General features: G+C 39.7%; 1 protein-coding gene across 2 annotated transcripts in view; it reads left to right on the plus strand.

Moving 5' to 3' along the window:
- Positions 1-22,171, plus strand: part of STT3A (STT3A, subunit of the oligosaccharyltransferase complex (catalytic)) — a 79,008-nt gene that overhangs the window by 50,521 nt on the left and 6,316 nt on the right. For both annotated transcript variants that reach the window (XM_006867662.1, XM_006867663.1), the window contains 8 exons: positions 62-226; positions 2,935-3,115; positions 4,328-4,483; positions 11,044-11,135; positions 12,103-12,258; positions 12,502-12,690; positions 15,048-15,164; positions 15,302-15,404. In XM_006867662.1, coding sequence (XP_006867724.1) covers positions 62-226; positions 2,935-3,115; positions 4,328-4,483; positions 11,044-11,135; positions 12,103-12,258; positions 12,502-12,690; positions 15,048-15,164; positions 15,302-15,404 — 1,159 coding nt within the window. The remainder of the gene's footprint in view (positions 1-61; positions 227-2,934; positions 3,116-4,327; positions 4,484-11,043; positions 11,136-12,102; positions 12,259-12,501; positions 12,691-15,047; positions 15,165-15,301; positions 15,405-22,171) is intronic.

Here is a 22,171-nt window from a genome sequence, read left to right on the forward strand (position 1 = left end):
GGCAGAGTGGTGGTGGTCTTGAAGGAGTGCTCACAACTTTTTCTTCCATATCCTGTCATAGGTCTCTTCATGGGGAGGTTATGTGTTTTTGATCAATTTGATCCCTCTCCATGTATTGGTGCTGATGCTCACAGGACGTTTCTCCCACCGCATCTATGTGGCCTACTGCACTGTGTATTGCCTGGGTACCATTCTTTCGATGCAGATCTCCTTTGTGGGATTTCAGGTGAGCACTAGACTGTGTGGAGGTTTCAGCTTCTTCCTAAACAGCTCCAAATAGATTGATCATTGTGGATTCTCATTTTGTTGAATTCTGATAAAAGAGTAAAACTTACTTTCAGTTCTAATCTTGGACATAAAGTCTGCCTTCAAGAATGTGTTACTATTTGGTACATGAAATTTGAGTTTAATGATTCTTAAGCACTGGACCTCAAGGTCAGTTGAACCAACAGGATGGTGGCTCAGACCCACTAGCTACTCCTTGGCAACCCTATACAGGGTTGCTATGAGTTGGAACTGACTTGGCAGCACTTAACAACAACAACAACTCTATTTTTGTGAAAAGAATGGATATTTTGGTTGAGCTGAGTTGATATGCATGATCAAAATTATTTCCAGTTCTTTTTGATGGATTGACTCCTGAACTTCTTACTGGGGTCCAATTTAAGCCCTTTAGGAAACGAATCACAGATCTACCCCATCGGGTTAAAAGACAATGATTAGAATGGAGAAAAATGTGGTGTGTAAAGTTCTCATGAAAGTGGAACCCTTATTCTAAAAACCAACAAGTATTTCTAGAAACCAACAGAGCTTCTATATGCACTTTGCTAATCACTGTGAAATATATAAAGGCATTGAAAAATGGCTATGGATTTTAAGGAAGTTGAAGTCTCATTGGACTCCTGATATGGCACTGTAGGATAAGCACAGGACTGCGAACCATTAGGTCGGCGGTTCAAACCCACCAGCTGTACCTTGGAAAACCTAAGCAGGGTCGCTATGTCATGAAATCAGTTTGATGGCACTTAACAATAATAGTCTGTTGTAAAGAAATACATAAAGTCAAATATAGAATATAGTCTACAGTATGGTGGTTCTGTAGATGTAGTTCCTAGACTATTAGGATCCTTTCGGAAGTTGCAACAGATGAAGACTTGAGCCTCAACAAACTTACTAAATTATTCCCGGCCAGTCATTATGATGCCCATTACAGTTTTAGAATCACTAATATGAGCCCTGGTGGTGCAGTGAGTTAATCCTTGGGCTGCTAAGTATAAGATTGGTGGTTCAAATCTATCAACCACTCTGTGGGAGAAAAGAGAGGCTGTTTGTACCTATAAAGATTGTCCTGGTGTGGCGCTGTGGGTTAATGCATGAGACTGCAAACCAATTTGAACTGCAAGGTTGCACCAGCTGCTCCATGGAAACCCTATACACAGGGTCACTATCAGTCAGAAATGACTCGATGGCACTTAACAACAACAACAAATCCTAAGGAGGAGCTTTGGTAGCCTAGTAATTATGAGTCAGGGTGCTATCCTCAAGGTCACCAGTTTGAAACTATCAGCTGTTCACTGGAGAAAGATGAGGCTTTCTGCTCCCATAAAGATTTACTGCTTTGGAAACCCTGTGCAGGGTTGCTATGAGTCGAAACCGACTCCACAGCACACCACCACCACCAAACCTTAAGGAGCAGTTCTAATCTGTCATGTATGGTCACTGAAAGTTAGAATCAACTTGATGGCAGTGAACTTGTTTTTTTTGGTTTGGAGTAAGGAAAACCATAGAAGAATTGATGCTTTTGAGTTAATGGTGTTGGAGGAGAATATTGAAAGTGCCATGGGTTGCCAAAAGAACCAATAGATCCGTTTTGGGAGAAGTGCAGCCAGAGTGCTCCTTAGAGGCCAAGATGGCCAAACTTCGTCTCTCATACTTTGGACATATTGTCAGGAGGGACCAGTCATTTGAGAAGGATATCTTGTTTGGTAAGGTGGAGGGTCAGAGAAAAAGAGGAAGATCCCCAGCAAGATGGATTGGTAAAGTGGCAGCATCAATGGACTGAAGCGTGGCAATAGTAGTGAGGTTGGCCCAGGATCGGGTAGTGTTTCGTTCTGCTGTGCATAAGGTCACTATGGGTCGGTACTGACTCGATGGCACCTAACAACAATAACAGCAGCAACATAAGACAAAGAATAATTAAATGTTAGAAGTTACAAAGTGTTGTGAAACATAAAAGAGGGAGTGGCTGAGTCCAGTTCAGCAGATAAGGAGGAGGAGATCTCTGCATTGGGTATAAGGATGAAAATTCCAATAAGTGGAAATTTGGGGGGTAATGAAAGAAAAACTGCAATCCAAGATAAGGAAATAGCCTGATCAAAGGCCAGAGATATAATAATATTAATATATGATATACGTTTGAAGATGACAGTTAATCTTTGGTAAATTAGAACCTCCCTGGATTGTTTGTTCTTTCTTGGTGGGCTTAAAACTCATTTTACTCTTTGGTTTAAAGTTTATTTTTGTTGTTAAGTGCCATCGAGTCAGTTCTAACTCATAGCAACCCTGTATATGTTTTTTGAGGAGCGGCTGATGGGTTTAAACTGCTGACATTGTGGTTGGCAGTCCAGTGCTTAGTCTACAGTGCCAGAGTTGTTGTTGGTAAGTGCCGTCAAGTCGATTCTAACCCATAGTGACCCTGCACAGGGTTTCTGAGGCTGTAAATCTTTACGGGAGCAGAAAGCCTCATCTTTCTCTCATGGAACAGCTAGTAGTTTTGAACTCCTGACTGATCCTACGGTTCACAGCCTGATTCATAACCAGTACGCTACCAGAGCTCCTAGTGCCAAAGTAGGTAAGGAGAATTCAGGTATTAACTGGATCCATTCATTTTTTTTCCCCTCAATATTATTTCTGTATATGTACTTTTACCTGCAGCCTGTTCTTTCGTCAGAGCACATGGCAGCCTTTGGAGTCTTTGGCCTCTGCCAGATCCATGCCTTTGTTGATTACCTACGCAGCAAGTTGAATCCACAGCAGTTTGAAGTTCTTTTCCGGAGTGTCATCTCTCTCGTAGGCTTTGTCCTCCTCACTGTGGGCGCTCTCCTCATGTTGACAGGTAGGAAAGGCTCACAGCTTTTAATATTCATGCAAATGGTAGAATAAACTCCACAAAAGACTGCATATTTCCTGACCGAAAAGATACTTTCTTTCCTCCTATTTCTCTTTTCATTCCTAGCATACAAAATGCCTCTTCTTCACATTCAATTTGACCCTGGTCCTAACTGTTGGGATTCAGTCTATCAAAAGAATACCTTGTTAGTCGTCGTGATGGTTGTGGTTATGTGCTGTGGAGACGTTTCCAACTCATAGTGACCCTCTGTAGGGTTCCTGAGCTGTAAATCTTCATGGGAGTAGAAGGCCTTTTCTTTCTCCTGTGCGGAGCGGCTGGTTGATTTGAACTGCTGACCTTAGGGTTAATAACCCAACTTGTATCCCACTTTGCTACCAGAACTCCTTTATCTTGTTAGAGTAGCTCTTAATTTCAGAAGAATGACATCTACTGAAAGAATTATATCTTAACATTCCTAATCTTTTTCTTTCTTTTATTTTTTTATAGGTTATATAGTGGTATAAGGAGCTCTGGTAGCATAGTGTTATGAATCAGGCTGCGAACTGCAAGGTCAGCAGTTTGAAGTTACTAGCTGTTCCACGGGAGAAAGATGTGGCTTTCTGCTCCCTTAAAGATTTACAGCCTCAGAAACCCTGTACAGTGTCGCTATGAGTCGGAACCGACTTCACGGCACATAACAACAACAATATAGTGGTATGGTGGGAGAAGTCTTGTTGTTTGTTATACTTTACAAATGTGACATTCATGTAATCCTTCATAGACTAAATTCTGATTGTTTAGTTTGGTTGATAACATTTTGTTATCAATAATCATATTTTGTTTTTTTCTCCATTTCTGCAGTTCCGCTTTTCAGAGACTAATTAGATTTTGCCCAAGTATCTGTATTGGCTAATTCAGAGTACCACTGCAAGACCAAGTTGGCTCAGTTTCTATAGTTTACCTTGGGCACACCAGATATGACTTAAGACCCCTCCTGAAAGCATATCTGTCTGCATTCTTCTGAGTTTTTTTCTGCTGGCTGTGCTGATATACAAATTTTCAAGTTAAAAGAAGGAAAGAGTGGAACTCTCAAAATATTGCTGACATATAAACACAACTCTTAGTTCTCTTGTCTCTAAGAATCTTCTTAAAATGGAAAGTTGTGATGTTCATTTGTTTCTGGAGTATTTGTGAAATGCGTTATCTCTTTGCTGCCAGGAAAAATTTCTCCCTGGACGGGACGTTTCTACTCACTGCTGGATCCTTCCTATGCTAAGAACAACATCCCCATCATTGCTTCTGTGTCCGAGCATCAGCCCACGACCTGGTCCTCGTATTATTTTGACCTGCAGCTCCTTGTCTTCATGTTTCCAGGTCCGTGTTCTGATGTAGCTTCCTTTGTAATAATCACCATTTCATACAAAACATGTCAGTTACTTCCATCCATGTTTTTTTTTATCCATTTATCCTGTGCAATACAAAATATTGCTAAGCATGTTTTCCTCATATTTGAAGTAGAGTAGATGTCAGAAGTCTAACAGTTGTAGATACTGGCAAGTTCAAAGACTCTTTAGTTTGCTATTCATTTGTGTTATAGTTTAAATTTCAATTCTAATTTTAAAGTGTTAACATTCTACTCTCTTACACATACACACACACTCATTTCTTTTCTTACTAGTATTGAAATTCCAGAATAGGCATGGCCAGTTATAAATTGTAAAGCTTTTGTATCTAAATTATCTTCTGGCCAATCAAGAAATTCTAAGCTCCAAATTTTAGAATTTGTTAGTGGTAAGTGTTCTTTTATATAAGAACTGTATTATAATGAAAGTAGTTCATCTATTGCAAAAATAATAGGCAAGTGAAAAAGAAAAGGGTGAAAAGGACGGGAGTTCTCACCACCTATCTGTAGCCACATTTTGATTTACAAGAATAAATAAAAAAATATTGCTACTAGGATTTTAGTTCATACAGTCTTAGATTTATTTCAAACAAAACGTTTTTAAATATGTTTCTGAGATGATTGGATGGTAGCAGACAAGTTCTCTTAGTAATATACTTGTGTTAGTCTTCATAGGGTGCCTTGAAAAGTAAGAATACTTTTTGTGCAATGAAAAATAATAATTTTTAAGGTCAAGGTTAATGTCAAAGTTTTAACAAAAGTCAAGTGGACTTTTTCTCAAATAATAAGCTGTTCAGCAAGTTTACAGGAATGCTGCCCCACATGAAACAACAGTTTTTAAGTGGATCAAGCTTTTTAAGGAAGGTCAAGATAGACCCCAAAGATGAATTCAAGGCACAGAGATCAGTTTACTTGGTTATGACAACTGCTTTTTGGAATTCCAAAGGGGGATAGTCGTGGTATATTTTCTCGAAGAATACAGGTTGATCATGTGGCTTATTAGGAAGAAGTTTTAAGAGTATTCAAAACTGCATTGGTGTGAAAAAGACCAAGAAAGTTGTGCCAAGGAATTTTTTCACCATAATAAAGCACCTGGTCTTTCTTCAAGATTAGTAAGGGCTGTCCTATGAGAATTTTGTTGGGTACCTTACCCCTTCTACCTTATAGCCCTGATCTTGCCTTTTCAGACTTATTTTTTATCCCTTGAACTCTCAGAGAACATGGAAAAGGAACATGATTTGAGTCTTTTGAGAATGCTAGCATTCTTTGGTGAAGGATTGTGGTTTTTGTTAATGCCACTGAGTCAGTTCTGACCCATAGTGACCCTGTATAGCATTTCTGAGGAGCGACTGGTGGGTTTGAACTGCTGACCTTGCAGTTCAAACTGACTTTAAGGTCCAGTGCATTATTCCTGGTTATGGATTAGAGGAATGGAAATACCACTTTCCGATGTGTACAGACTTAGATGGAGACTATGTTGAGAAGGATTAGTTTCATATTTTAATATTTTTGTTTAATAAAAGTTTCTGTGATTTTGTCCACCAATCGTTTGTCATTTTGTCATACTTTGGTGGTTTGTGTGTTACTATGATGCTGGAAGTAAGCTATTGGTATTTTAAATACCAGCAGATTCATCATGATGGACAGGTATCAGCAAAGCCTCAAGACTAAGACAAACTAGGAAGTAAGAGATCTGGACTACTTCTGAATGGTTAGGCACTGCAAACCTATGAGTAGCAAACCTAATCTTCCAGCACTCAGTGTCAGATAGAGTGCTGGAAGATTAGCCCCTCAGCTTGGAAAGTACTCAAAATACAACTGGAGAAGAGCTACCTCTTCAAGGTAGAGTTGACCATAATGACGTGAATGGAGTTAAGTTTTTAAGGCGTTCATTTGTTGATGTGGCACAACACAAATGAGAAACAGCTGTAAACATCGATTAATAATCAGAACATAAAATATACAAAGTGTTAATATACGTAATTGGAAGTCATCAAAACTGAAATGGAGTTTGTAAAGATCAATATCCTAGGCATTAATGAGTTGAAATGGACAGGTATTGACCATTTTGAATCTGACAATCATATGGTTTAATATGTCAGGATTAACAAATTGAAGAGGAATGGTTTTGCATTCTTCATCAAAAAGAACATTTCAAGATGTGTCTTCAAGTCCAATGCTGTCTGTGATAGGGTAATATCCATACATCTACAAGGAAGGCTGGAAGTCCTGGTGTGGTACTAACCCACAAGGTCAGTAGTTCAAACAGACCAGCTGCTCTGCAGAAATGGTATATGGGGTCGCTAAAGTTGAAACCGACTTGACGCCACTTAACAATAACAAGAAGGAAGGTCAGTTAATACTACTATTACTCAAATTTACACCCCTACCACTAAAGCCTGTGATGATGAAATTGAAGCATTATACCAACTGCTTCAGTCTGAAATTGACCAAACATGTAATCAAGATGGCATTGATAAATACTGTGATTGGAATGCAAAAGTTGGAAACAATGAGGAAGGATCAATAGTTGCAAAATACTGCCTTGGTAATAGAAATAGAGATCACATGATAGGATTTGCAAGACCAATTATTTCATAACAAGTACTTTTTTCAACAGTATAAAAGGTGACTCTACACCTGGACCTCACCAGATGGAATACACAGGAATCAAGTTGACTGCATCTGTGGAAAAGACAATGGGGAAGCTCTGTCTCATCAGCCAGAACAAGGCCGAGGAATACTGTTGAACAGACCATCATTTGCTTATATGCAAGTTCAGGCTAAAGCTGAGGAAAATTAAAATAAATCCATGAGAGCCAAAATAGGACCTTGGGCATATCCCACCTGAAGTTAGAGTATAACCCACCATGTCAAGAGCATATATGATACATTAGACTAATGATTAAAGACCAGAAGAGTTGTGAAGTAACATTAAAAACATCAAACATGAGGAAAGCACAAGGTTATTAAAAAGAGATAGAGAAAAAGACCAAAGTGGATGTTAGAAGAGGCTCTGAAACTTGGTTTTGAGCATAGAGAATTTCAAGTGACTGGAAGAAATAATGAAGTAAAAGCTAAACAATATTTCAAATGGCAGCTCAAGAAGATAGAGTCAGGTATTATAAAGAAATGTGCAAGACCTGGAATTTAGAAAACCAAAAAGGAAGAATAACTCAAAACATTTTTCAAGCGGAAAGAACTAAAATAAAAATTCAAGCCTTGGGTTACAATATTGAAAGATTCTTTGGGCAAAATATTGAATGATGCTGGAAACATCCAAAGAAGATGGAGAAATACACTGAGACACTGTACCAAAAAGAAGTGGTGTATACCCAATACTTTCAAGAGGTAGCATATGATCAAGAACTGCTGCTATTAAAGGAAGAAGTCCAAGTAGTACTGATGGCAGTGCTACAGGAATTGGTTGAATATAAATTGAAATATCTTAACAAACTGATCTGATACACTTGTCTCTGTCAAAAAATTTGGAAGACAGCTGGCCAAATTATTGGAAGAGATCCATATTTCTGCCCATTCCAAGAGGGGTGACCCAATAGAATGTGGAAATCATTGAACAATATCATTAATAAAACATGCAAGTGAAATTTGGCTGGAGATAATGAAAAAATGCTTCATCAGCTGGCAACTGACAAATTCAAGATGGATTCAAAAGAGGACATTGAACTAGGAATATCATTGCTGACATCAGATGTATCTTGGCTGAAAGCAGAGAATATTAGAAACATGTTTACTTGTGCTTTATTGACAATGGAAAGGCATTCAACTGTGTGGGTCTTAACAAACTGTGAATAACAGTGGGAAGAATGGGAATTTCAGAACACTTGCACTCATGAGGAACATATACATGGACCAAGAATCGGCCATTCGAATAGAACAAGGGGGTACAGAATGGTTTAAAATCAGGAAAGGTGTTCATCGGGGTTGTATCCTTTGACCATACTGTATGTTGAGCAAATAATCTGAGAATATGGATTTTATGAAGAAGAATGCGGCCATCCGGATTAGAGGAAGACTATGATACGCAGATGACACAGTCTTGCTTACTGAAAACGAAGTACATAAAATACTTACTGATGATGAAAGATCACAGCCTTCAGTATGGATTGCACCTCAATGTAAAGAAAATGAAAATCTTCATAATCAGACCAACCAATAATATCCTGATATTTGGAAGAAAGATTGAAGCTATCAGGTACTTCTTTTTGCTTGGATCCACAATCGATACTCACAGAAGCAGCAGTTAAGATAGCAACATTTTGGTTTGCCTCAAACAATGAGGCAAATTTGATGCACAAGACCTCTTTAAAGTGTTCAAGAGCAAAGATGTCATTTGAGGACTAAGGAATATCTGACCCAAGACATGGTATTTTCAATTGCCTCATTGTCCTGGTCCTGCTGTGGGATAAACAGTTGACCACACGGTTGGTTTGAACCATAAGGTCAGCGGTTCAAACTCACCAGCCATTCATTGGAAACCCTATACAGGGTCACTATGAGTTGGAACTGACTTGATGGCACTAAACAAAAACAACAACAAATGCATGTGACAGTTGGACAATTAATAGGCAAACCATAGAAATCGATAATTTGAATTATGGTGTTGGAGAAGAATATTGTCAGTACCATGGACTGCCAGAAGAACGAATAAATCTATCTCCAAAGAAGTACAGCCAGAATGCTCCATAGAAATGATTGTGAGACTTTGTCTCTCTTACTATAGACATGTTATCAGGAGGGACCAGTACCTGGAAAAGGACATCATCCTTGATAAAGTGGATGGTCAGTGAAAAAAGAAGAACACCCCCCTCAATGAAATGGATTGACATAGTGGCAGTAACAATGGGCTCAAACATAACAATTGTGAGGATTGGGCAGGAACAGATAGTATTTTGTTCTGTTGTGAATAAGGTCACTATGAGTAAGAGCTGACTTGATGGCACCTCACAACAATATTGTAGCAGTACTTTTTGATTTACCTTCGTTTAATCCTCTAGTTAATGAATAAAATTGAGATCATACAATTTTTTTCCCTTTTTTACCTCATAAAATACCATAATTGCTCTGTTGCCTAGTAAGTTTTTGTGGTTGCTAAGTGCTGTTAGGTCATTCCCAGCATAGCAACCCAATATAGGGTTTCTGAGAAGCAGATGGTGAGTTTGAACCACCAGTTTTGCAGTTCAAATCTACCTTGCAGTCTAGTGCTTATTCTATATCTATGTATATAAGGAACTCTGGTAGCATAGCAGTTACGAATCGGGCTTCTAACGTCAAAGTCAGAGTTCGAAACTACCAGCTGTTCCGTGGTAGAAAGAGGAGGCTTTCTGCTTCTGTAAAGATTTACAGCCTTGGAAACCCTGTACGGGGTCGCTATGAGTCAGAACTGACTCCACGGCACATAATAAGAACAACAATATGTATATGTAAGGAGCTCTGGTAGCATAGTGGTTACCAATAGGGCTGCTAACCTTAAAGTCAGTAGTTCGAAACTACCAGCTTCGCGGGAGAAAGATGAGGCTTTCTGCTCCCGTAAAGAGTTACAGCCTCGGAAACCCTGTTCAGGGTCGCTATGGGTCGAAACCGACTTGACGGCACTTAACAACAGCATATATATATATGTATGTTTAAGTGCAGAGATGTTAAAGGAGGAGGCAGTTGGTCTACAAGCCCATGCTGCTGTTTCTGCTGTGTACTGTCATGTTGGTTCTGACTCATAATAAGCTTACATAGGATTTCCAAGGCTATAAATCTTTATTGGAGTAGAAGACCTCATTTTTCTTTTGCAGAGTGGCTGGTAGATTTGAACTGCTGACCTTGTGATTAGCAGCCTAATGCACAACCCATTACACTACAAGGGCAACACATAACCCACTAGAACACCAGGGCTCCTTGTACAACAATGTTGTTGTTGTTGTTAAGTGCCATCGAGTCGGTTCCGACCCATAGCGACCCTGTACAGGGTTTCCGAGGGTGTAAGGAGCTAATTTATTTATAAAATTGAAAGTAAATCAATTAAGGTACTCCGTATCAATTAAGATACTTATTTTAATTTACATATATGAAATTGAAGCAATGTCAATTAGACTACCAGGGCTGTAGTTTGAACCTACCAGTCACTCTGTGGGAGAAAGATGAGACTTTCTATTCTGTAAACATTTGCAGTCTTGGATACCCTAACAAGTCCTACTCTGTCCTGTAGTGTTCAGCTGTGTCCTCCTATATAGGATTGCCATAAGTCAGAATTGATTCAATGACATAGGGTTTGGATTTTGGCGTAGTGTTGGACATTTAAGTTGTTTCTAAATTTCGCTATTTTAAAGAGTGCTGTAGTAAACATCTTAGGTTCCAAATCTTTTCACATGTCTATGATTGCTTTTTCAGGATAAATTCCTAAAAGTGCAATTGCTGGGTAAATTGGCTGAATCATCCAGTCATTACAGTGAAGATTCTTTCCCTTGTAGGTGTCTATGTACAGGATTCAGCTGCTTATTTCTTCTTCCCTCTTTTTTAGTTGGCCTCTATTACTGCTTTAGCAACCTATCGGATGCCCGGATTTTTATCATCATGTATGGTGTGACCAGTATGTACTTTTCAGCTGTAATGGTGAGGATTGCCCCCAATCCCAGCAAACCTTTCCACCCTTAATTCTGAAGTGCGTTTTATTTTGCCCAGCATGATTCAGAAAGTACTGATGGTTGTGCAGATACTTCCTCTGAGCATTTGACACACTGAGTTGTAAAGCTGCCTACAAGGCAATGTCGATCCTTCTCAGGAATGTAGTTATACCTGGTTGTTATGGGATCCAGTGCTCTTGGATTCTTAACCTTATGATGTAGGTAGAGGGTTTTTTGCACTTTACTGAAGAATGTGACCCCAGACAGGTAACTTCCCTTTTCTTATTGGGTATCTTATAAAAGGAGATGTTTTTTTCTTGAAGCTTTGTAAGGAGTACCCACTACTAAGTCACTAAAAGACAGGAGCAGTTTTACATGTTGTAGTATGATATTAGAGTCCTTGGGTAGTTCAAACAATTAGCTGACCAAAAAATTGAGGGTTGGAGTCGACCTAGAGGTGTCTTGGGAGAAAGTCTTGGTGATCCACTTTAAAAAATCAGCCATTGAAAACCCTTTGGAGCACAGTTCTATTCTGATATACAAGGGGTTGCTTTAAGTTGGAGTCCACTCGAGGGCAAGTGGTTACTAAGTCATTGTTTCACATACTTTTTTGATCCTAAGTCATGGGTAAAATATATATTTTATACCATTTTTTTAGGATGCACATATGAGGATGCTTTAAAAACTTCATGGAAAAATGGAATTGAAGGACAATGAAAATTTTCCTTGAAATATTTGTAACCTCCTGTATCACAGAAGCAAAGTTTTAAAACACATGTTTTAAACATTCTGTTATTTTAAATGCATCGAGTATTTTCTCTTTTGCTTTCTTCTCTTTCATTGAAAAGTCATGTTGGTTGGAAACCTTAAATTTGTATCATTGTCTATGATTATGCTGCAGTCTGTAATTTGTAAAACACTGATTAGACTGTGATCATACTTCTTATATTTTGTAGGTACGTCTAATGTTGGTGTTGGCGCCTGTTATGTGCATTCTTTCTGGCATTGGAGTCTCCCAGGTGCTGTCCACATACATGAAGAATCTGGATATAAGTCGTCCTGACAAGAAAAGCAAGAAGCAACAGGATTCCACCTACCCTATTAAGAATGAAGTGAGAATTAAGCAATGTTAAGAGCAGACTAGAGAGACCCTTGTATGTGTTCATGTGCGAGTGTGTGTGCATATGTGTTTGTGTATTTTCTTGGGTGGGGTAGTAAATAGCTGTCATAAATGGTTGTAATTATATAGCCACTGACTTGGTGTGATTAATGTCTTCGGTATTAATGACTGAGAAACTTTCCTGTGCTGAATAAATGTAGTTTGGTTTATTATATGATTATTCTTCCTTGTGTAGGTGGCAAGTGGGATGATCTTGGTCATGGCTTTCTTTCTTATGACCTATACCTTTCATTCAACCTGGGTGACCAGTGAGGCCTACTCTTCTCCCTCCATTGTGCTGTCTGCCCGGGGCGGAGATGGCAGTAGGATCATTTTTGATGACTTCCGAGAAGCATACTATTGGCTTCGTCACAATACTCCAGAGGTGAAGATTTGGGAGTTGTGGGATGAGGGGAAAAGGAAATTACGTTAAGTACATTAAGACATATGATATTATAGTGAGTCATACAGCTTTTAGATGGTTGGAAAGCTTGGATAAATTGGAACTGTAGAACCTTGGTCTTGAGAGAATCTTAAAGGTCCTGTAACCAATCTTTATTGATGTTAAGGATTTCGTTGGTTCCGGTCTTAGTCTGAAGGAGCCTTGGTGGCACAATGGTTAAAGCTGTTGGCTGATAATCAAAAGGTCATCAGTTCAAACTCACAGTTGTCTTCATAGGAGAAAGATGGTACTTTCAGTATGCTTCTGTAAAGATTACACAGCCTTGGAAACTCTATGGAACCATCCTACTATGAGGTTCCTATGAGTTGGAATTGGATTGATGACAATGGGTTTCATTTGGATTTGGATTTTACTCTGATAATAATGTGGAGTCTCCTGAACTCTTACATTGTCAAGATGGTAATTTTGTTGTAAGATAGACCATCCCAAATGATAAAAGCTTTTATTAAAACAAGGAAAAAATTACCAGATAGTAATGCATGGTCATTATAGGAAAATCTGAAAATAGATGCAGAAAAAAAAGGTAAAAATCTATAAATGATAACCATTCTTAACATTTCAAATGTATACCTTTTGAGAATCAAAAGTGATTAGCTTTCCTTTGCAGTATTTATTGGGAATGTTGTTGTTAGGTGCTATTTGAGTTTGACTCATAGTGACCCTATATGATAGTAGTACTACTGTTAAAAAATATCAATCTTTCCTCACACAGCACTCTACTCAGCTGAACTCAATAGTTCATTGTGGTGGCCACACAGAACTCAAACATTATACTCAAAGTTATGTGGTTTATTAGGGAAATTGTTATTAAGTGCCGTTGAGTCAGTTCTGGCTGGTGGATTGAACCATCAACCTTGCAGTTACCAGTCAAGTGGTGCTACTGCAGTGTCACACCAGAAGTCTTACTCACAGTTATGGGGTTTATCAGGGAGGTTAACAGGTTCTAATTCAGGGTCAGAAATACTCAGAGCACAGTTGTTTGAGTCAGGACAGCCTCCCTCAGTCATGCCCACAGCAAGGCCTCTCTGCCCAACCAATGTTACAGAACTCTTCTAGGGCTGGAGTCCTGGTGTGGCACTGTAGGTTAAGTACTAGAGTGTTAACCACAAAGTTGGTGATTCAAACCCACCAGTCACTCCTCAGAATAATATCAGGTTGTGTGAATCAAAACTGACTCTGTGGCACTTAACAACAATACAAATGTCTGAAAGATATATTATTCCACTATAAGCCTCAGCCTGAAGGCACTCAGTCAACTCTAGCTTTGTAAGTCAACAAACCTACCCTTCCCAATTAAGTGCCTGGAGTTACCCCACTTTTCATGCAAGCCTCCCTGGTTCTTGGTTCTGCAGTTTCTACTCCTCTGCCACTCTTACGGTCTCACAGATCTGTGTCCCTGGGGCAACAAGGTTTAATGCGCAGGGATCTTAGATGCACTCCACTTGTGACTCTTTGGATAGTAGTGAGATTCCCCCCTCCGGCTTCTTAGATGGCTTGTTTTATACAAACCGTGTTAGAATTCCAGATTTTTACAATTACTACAGCTGTCTTCTCCAACTTTTCTTACTCAGACCCATTAGAAAAAGGGGTGTTTGGTAGGAGTTACAAAGACTAAGGTTGGAAGATGATTCACTATACCATACAGTTGCACATAGAATTTTTAGGCTATATTCTTCTTTATAGAAGTATAGCCAGATTGCTCCTTGGAAGTGATGATAGGGAGACTTAGCCTCTCATACTCTGGGCACGTTATCAGAAGGGTCCAGTCCTGGAGAAGGACATCATTCTTGGTAAAATGGAGGGTCAGTGCAGAAAGAGGAAGACACTCAATGAAATGGTTTGGCACAGTGGCAGCAACAATGGGCTCAAACATAATAGCAATTGTGAGGGTGGCACTGGAGTGGGCAGTGTTTTTTGTTGCAATAATGAGGTTGGCCCAGTATCGGGCAGTGTTTCATTCTGCTGTGCATAGGATCGCTATGAGTTGGTGCCAACTCGATGGCACCTAGAACAACAACAACAACAAGGGTCTCTATGAGTTAGAACCAATTAGTTAGCACATTTGTTATGTGCTAAAACAATATTATTTTCTAGATGAATAATTCAACAGGGCTTTTTTCTGCAGAAAACTGGGTGGTTTTAAACCGCTAACCTTTCAATTGGCAGCCAAGCTCTAAACCATTGTGCCACCTGGGCTCTTTCTATTGATAATAGATTTTTTAAAAATCAAATCCTTGAGGAGTCAAATTTTAATTTCCATTTCCCAATTCTTATTTCAGGATGCAAAGGTCATGTCATGGTGGGATTATGGCTACCAGATTACAGCCATGGCAAATCGGACAATTCTAGTAGACAATAACACCTGGAATAACACACATATCTCTCGAGTAGGACAGGTAAAGCTTTGTGTTTGCGTTTAAATTTTTTATATTTTTGAATATTCCTTGTGCAAGATCTAGTGGGAAATATTCTTCCAGGAGGGTCTCATGTGACCTGGGATTTTTCTGTGAGAAACATGCCTTTTTATCTTCAGGCAATGGCGTCTACAGAAGAAAAAGCCTATGAAATCATGAGAGAGCTTGATGTCAGCTATGTTCTGGTCATTTTTGGAGGCCTTACCGGGTATTCGTCTGATGGTAATGTACTTGAGTCTGTGTCTAGCTAAAGGGTGTAGATTCTTAGAAAACTAGATAAATCTACTATTTTCTTTCTTGCCTTTTATTAACATAAAGATATTTCTTAGTTCGGGAAGTTTCCAAGTACTCATTTGCAACTTGAAGCTCACTACTTCCTTTTTTCTTAAAGGATTTTATTTTCTTTCTCTATATAGGAAGGGCTACAAAGTTACAAATTTTACATAGACCTAATAATCCTTGAGTCTTCAAAGAGATGGCCACAGGCTTTTTAATTATGGATAGTCCTCAAGATTGAGTAACCCTAGAGGCGATTACTTTGGAAATTATGCCATGTATTTGGTTTGTTGAAAAAATGATGATTTGACAATTACTCTGTTCTAATTGTGAAATCTAGAACATAACCAGTTTCTGTTGCATCAATTCTAACTCATGGGGATTCCATGTATGTCAGAGTAGAGCTCTTCATAGACGCTTCATAGGTAATAACAGCTTTATTTATTTGTTTTATTATATAATTCACATACATTTAAAGTATACAATTTAATGGTTTTTAGTATAGAGTTTTATAACCATTGTTGTTTTCAGGTGTGTTCAAGTTGATTTTGACTTACAGTGACGCCATGTGACAGGAGAACTGCCCTGGTTTTATTATTATTTTTTTAAATGTTTTATTGTGAATTATGTGATAGTTTACATGGGACAACATTAGTTTTACATTCATTCTATCATATATCGTTTCATTGCCATAGTTACAGTCCCATCCATGCATCATCACCCAACCAAAGGGTATATACCCTGCAAGCCTGCCTCCCCTCCCTCCCCGGTCGTCAGCACACAGACCCTTTCCCTCTCTGGATCTCAAGTCCCCAGCCACTCCATCTCTCCATGTCATCGTGTCTGCCTCCATCTCAGGCATCACTGCTTCTCTGGGTAGTGTCCCACTCTCCGCTCTTCTCCGTTGATGGTCCCAGGGCCCTCTGCTCCTAGACTGAAAAGGAATCACTCCCCTCCTTGCTATAAAATGGCCACCTTTACATTTCCTACCCTCACAATCAGTACTGATAATAATTATTCACTATTGCATCACAAGAGACCCATCTGCATTTCATTTCATCAACCCTTCCTAGACATGTGGGATACTATTCACTGGAGATTCTATCTTCCTCCACGCCCTCTGGATATAGGTTCCCTCTTGAAAGCTTATAAGCCAGTCACTTCTTGCCTTTGTAGCCCCTCCCCCACTCCCATTTTGGGTAGCCAATGTCCAAGTTGCCCATCCCTGTCTACTCTTTGTGTGGAGGGGGTGGGAATGATTCTTGCTGTAAGGATTTGTTTCCTCTTTTGAGCTACTGCATCCATAGGTGTAGGTCAAGTTCATCAAATTGTATCAGATGACTCATTTTTCCAATTCTTTCTTCTTTGGGTTGAGCTCTGATCAGTCATTGGAGCCAGGTCAAGTGGGTATTATCTGCAAGTGTGGGTTTTCTTGCGTCTATCCGCTCTCTTCTTATCAGCTGGACGTTTCACTCTCCACTCTAGTCCTCTGTAGCTGTGTCACTGACTCTGAGCCCATGAATCCCCAGGTCTTGCCACACTGCTGGCCGACCAGGTCTCAACCCTGTTTCATAGGAGTCTACTGAACGTTGTAGGGCTTAGCTCGCCACTTCATTGCTGGTTTTCTCTCACTTCCCCTTATGGGTAATGTGCGTGGTCGCCAATAAGGGCATGCATTCCCATTGAGTCTTAGTCTTGGAAGAGGATTTGCATTGGGGGGACCTGACCACTTGCCTTGATGTCTCATGGGCAAGCAACTTGCTTGTACTTGTAGTAACAGTCAGACTGCCTTTATTGTTTTGTATTTTTCCTGTAGGTCTTTTTTTCAAGAAGTATCTTCTGTTTTCCTTGCTGTTCCAGGCTGGTCTGTTCGCCCTTTCAAGTGGAAATTTCCCATCTCTGAAAATCTGGATGTGGTTCAGGGTTCCACCTATAGTCTTATGTAATGCAGAGGCTCCTCAGGAAACATCCTTCACTGGGCACGTTGTAGCCCCCCTTTAGGTATACCAATCAGTTATGGCAGAAGACGGACTTAACAAGCTTTCTATGGTGCTATTTCTGGCTAGTGCTTTCTCTCCCCCTCCAGTGTCTATTTTATAATATAATGCACGGAAAACTCAGATTCAAAAGACAGCCAAGCATCTTAACATTATTCCCCGCTTTTCCCCATTCCAACCATGTCTCAATTTCTGTATCCAGAGCCCTGTTTTTCGAAGGTTGTGCCAACATCATTATTTACCTCTGTCCCATTTAGCCCATTCAAACCTGCCTAATTGTTCTCCCATCTGTTTTGTTCTTCCATTCCCCTCTCCCTTCTTGTATATTGCTCCTGTCTCCAACACCCAAACTATGCTGTGTCTATTCCCTGCCCTGTACTCCATCTTCCCCTCCCTCCCCTAACCCTACCCCTACGTCCCAGCAACCAGCTAAGAATCTACTTTAGTGGATTAGTATGGGTTCTTTTTCTTAGTCTTTTATAGTAGTGGTCCTATGCAGTATTTCTCCTTTTGTGACTGACTAATTTCACTCAACATAATGTCTTTAAGGTTCATCCATGTTAGGTAGTGGCATGCAGCTTCCTTGTTATTTTTCAAGGTAGCATAATATTCCTTGTTATTTTTCAAGGTAGCATAATAAAAAATACTGTATGTACCACAGTTTGTTTATCCATTCTTCAGTTGATGGGCACTTTGGCTGTCTCCATCTTTTTGCTATTGTAAATAGTGCAGCTATGAACATTGGTGTGTATATATCTTCCTGTGTTGTGGCTCATTTTTCTTGAGGGTAAATACCAAGTAGAGGAATTGCTGGATCGAATAGTATTTCTATTTTCAACCTTCTGAGGAAGCGCCATATTGCTTTCCAGAGAGGTTGGACCATTTTGCAGTCCCACCAGCAGTGTAGGAGTGTCCCAGTCTCTCCACATCCCCGCCAGCATTTATTGTCCTGAACTTTTTTAATCTTTGCTGTTATTGCTGGTGTGAGATGATAGCTCATTGTTGTTTTGATTTGCATCTCTCTAATGGCTAGTGATCGTGAACATTTCTTCATATGTTTGTTGGCTGCCTGGATCTCCTCCCTGGTGAAGTGTCTGTTCATATCCTGTGCCCATTTCTTAATTGGGTTATTTGTCTTATTTTTGTAGATGTGTAGTATTTTCCTATATATTTTAGAAATGAGTCCCTTATCTGATATGTCGTTGCAAAAGATTTTTTTTCCCAATCTGTGGGTTACCTTTTTACTTTCTTGGTGAAGTCTTTTGATGCATACAGTTTTTAATTTTTAGTATGTCCCACTCATCTATTTTGTCTGTTTTTGTTTGTGTACTTTTCAAAATGTGTGGCAGTCTGTGTATGCCGTGAATTAGTGCCCTCACGTTAGCCCCTATTTTTTCATTGATGATCTTCATAATTTTGGGATTCACATTTAGATCTTTAATCCATGTTGAGTTCATTTTTGTATAGGGCGTGAGGCAAGGTCTTGTTTCAGTCTTTTATGTATCACTTTCCAGTTTTGCCAGCACCATTTGTTAAAGAGATTGTCTCTTCCCCATGCAATGTGCCTGGGCACTTTGTCGAAAACCATTTGGCTGTAAGTGGTTGGGTTAATATCTGGATTCTCGATTCTGTTCCATTGATCAATTTCTCTTTCATTCTATCAGTACCAGGCTGTTTTGTCCACCGTAGCCATGTAGTGAAGTTTGAAATCGGGGACCTGGTTTTATTTTTATTTATTTATTTATTTATTTTACATGTTTTATTATGAATTATGTGATAGTTTATATGGGAGAACATTAGTTTTACATTCATTCTATCGTATATCGTTTCATTGCCATGGTTCCAATCCCCTCCATGCATCATCAACCAACCAAAGGGTATACCATGTAAGCCTGCCCTCCCCCCACCACCTCCCTCAGTCTTCAACACACAGTCCCTCTCCCTCTTTGGATCTAAAGTCCCCAGCTGCTCCACCTTTCCACATCATCGTCTCTGCCTCCATCCCAGGCATCACTGCTTCTCTGGGTAGTGTCCCGCTCTCTGCTCTTCTCTATTGATGGTCCTAGGAACCTCCACTCCTAGACTGAAATGTTAATCACTCCCCTCCTGGCTATAAAACATCTATCTGTACATTTCCAACCCTCACAGTCAGTCCTGATAATAGTTATTCACTATTGTATCACAGGAGACCCATCTGCATTTCATTTCATCAGTCCTGCCTAGACAGATTGGATACTACTCACTGGAGATTCTACCTTCCTCCGCACCTTCTGGATCTAAGTTCCCTCTTGAAAACTTGTAAGCCAGTCACTTCTTGCCTTTGTAGCCCATTCCCCCACTTCCCCACATTTTGGGTGGCCAATGTCCAAGTTGCCCTGTTACTCTGTGTTTGGAGGGGGTGGGAATGATTCTTGCTGTAAGGAATTGTTTCCACTTTTGAGCTACTGCATCCATAGGTATAGGTCAGGTTCATCAAATTGTATCAGATTACGCTTTTTTTCCTCTTCTTTCTTCTTCTGTTTGAGCTCTTATCATCCAGTCCTTGAAGCCAGGTCACGTGGGTATTATCTGCAAGTGTGGGTGTTCTTGCGCATATCCCTCTCTTCTTATCAGCTGGATGCTTCACTCTCCACGCTAGTCCTCTGTGACTGTGTCACTGACTCTGGGCCAAAGAGTCCCCAGTTCTTTCCACACTGTTGGCCAACCAGGTCTCCACCTGGATTCACAGGAGTTTATTGCACATTGTAGGGCTTAGCTCGCCACTTCATTGCTGTTTTTCCCTCACTTCCCTTTATGGGTGACGAATGTGGTCACCGATCAGAGTGTGTATTCCCATTGAGTCTTATAGTCCTGGAAGAGGGTTTCTCCTGGGCAAGCAACTTGCTTGTTCTTGTAGTAACCTTCGGTCTGCCTTTATTGTTTTGTATTTTTCCTGTAGGTCTTTCTTTTAAGAAGTATCTTCTGTTCTTCTAGCCGCTCCAGGCTGGTCTGCTCGTCCTTTCAAGTGGAAATTTCCCATCTCTGAAGATCTAGATGTGGTTCAGGCATCCATCTATAGTCTGTGTAATGCAGATGCTCCACAGGAAGCCTCCTTCACTGGGCATGTTGTAGCCCCATTTTATGTATTCCAATCAGTTATAGGCAGAAGATGGACTTACAAGCTTTCTATGGTGATGTTTCTGGCTATTCCTTTCTCTCCCACCCCACCCCCACCCCCCAGTGTCTATTTTATAATATAATGGAAGGAAAACCCTGGTTTTATTTTATTTTTAAAGTAATTTAATTTATTTTTGTTGTTGATACTATATATACACAGCAGAACATACACCAACTCAATAATTTCTTAATGTACAGTTGTGTGTCATTCATTACATTCTTCAAGTTGTGCAAACATTCTCATCTTACTTTTCTGAGCTTTCCTTCCCTGTTTACAAAAACTCACTGTTCCCTAAGTTGCTTGTCAGATCTGCTGTTGTAAATTTGATCCAATAGAGATAGATCTTAAAAAGAGTCCAGTGCTCAAGGTAGACCTTCTTTGTTTACTAATTAAGCCAGTCGGTTGTTTTATTTTGAGAAAACTACAGGGAGTAACATATTCTAAGAGAAATATCATGAGTTGATGGTGGTATCAGTATTTGTGGAACCTGGTAGTGTTTGACTTACAAATGTTGACTTTTGTATGCTTTGGGAGTTTTGTAACTTTGCAACTATATATATGTCTTGCTTGGTCCTTATCTTTTTGGTAAAGCTACCTTTTTCTAGATCAGTGGTGTCCAACAGAAATATAATGGGAACCACATATGTCATTTAAAGTTTTGTAATAGCTGCATTAAAGTACAAAAAAAGAAATGGGTGGAATTACATTTAATTACTTAAGTAAATATACACAAAAAAGTAATTAAAATGTAACCAATATTTTTAAATTACTGCATTTTACCTCCTTTTTTGGCACTTAAATCTTAGAAAGTAGTCTATAGTTTATATTCATATCCTACCTTAGGAGCTCTCCTGTCATAGTGGGTTATATGTTGGTCTATTAACCACTGGGTCAGTGATTCGAATCCACCAGATGTTCCTAAGGAGAAAGATGAGGCTTTCTATTCTCATAGAGATTTACAACCTCAGGAACCCTATAAAGGGTTGCTATGAGTTGGTACCGACTTGATGGCACACAACAACAGCAACATCAAAGCACATCTTTATTTGGAATGTCCACATTGCAGGTGCTCTATACTGGATAGTTTAGCCCCAGCTAATAATTAGGACTAAAGAGCCCTCGAAGGAACTCTGGTAGAATAGTGGTTATGAGTCATGCTGCTATCCTCAAGGTCAGCAGTTTGAAACTACCAGCTGTTCCACAGGGGAAAGATGAGGCTTTCTGCTCCCATAAAGATTTACAGCTTCAGACTCTTGAACTTTGGTTTTCCATGCATTATATTATAAAACAGTCACGGGAGAGTAGAGGGAGGAATAACCAGAAATACCACCATAGGAAGCTTGTAAGTCCATCTTTTGCCTGGAACTGACAGGAATACCTGAAAAGGGGTTACAGTATGTCCAGTATAGGGATGGGCAACTTGAACATTGGCTACCCAAAATAGGGAGAAGGATATAAAGGTAAGAAGTGACTGGCTTACAAGCTTTCCAGAGGGAACCTGGATCGACAGGGCGGGGAGGAGGGTGGAGTCTCAAGTGAGTAATATCCAGCCTGTCTAG

The sequence above is a fragment of the Chrysochloris asiatica genome, unplaced genomic scaffold, assembly GCF_000296735.1.
Source record: "Chrysochloris asiatica unplaced genomic scaffold, ChrAsi1.0 scaffold00107, whole genome shotgun sequence".
Lineage (NCBI taxonomy): Eukaryota > Metazoa > Chordata > Mammalia > Afrosoricida > Chrysochloridae > Chrysochloris > Chrysochloris asiatica.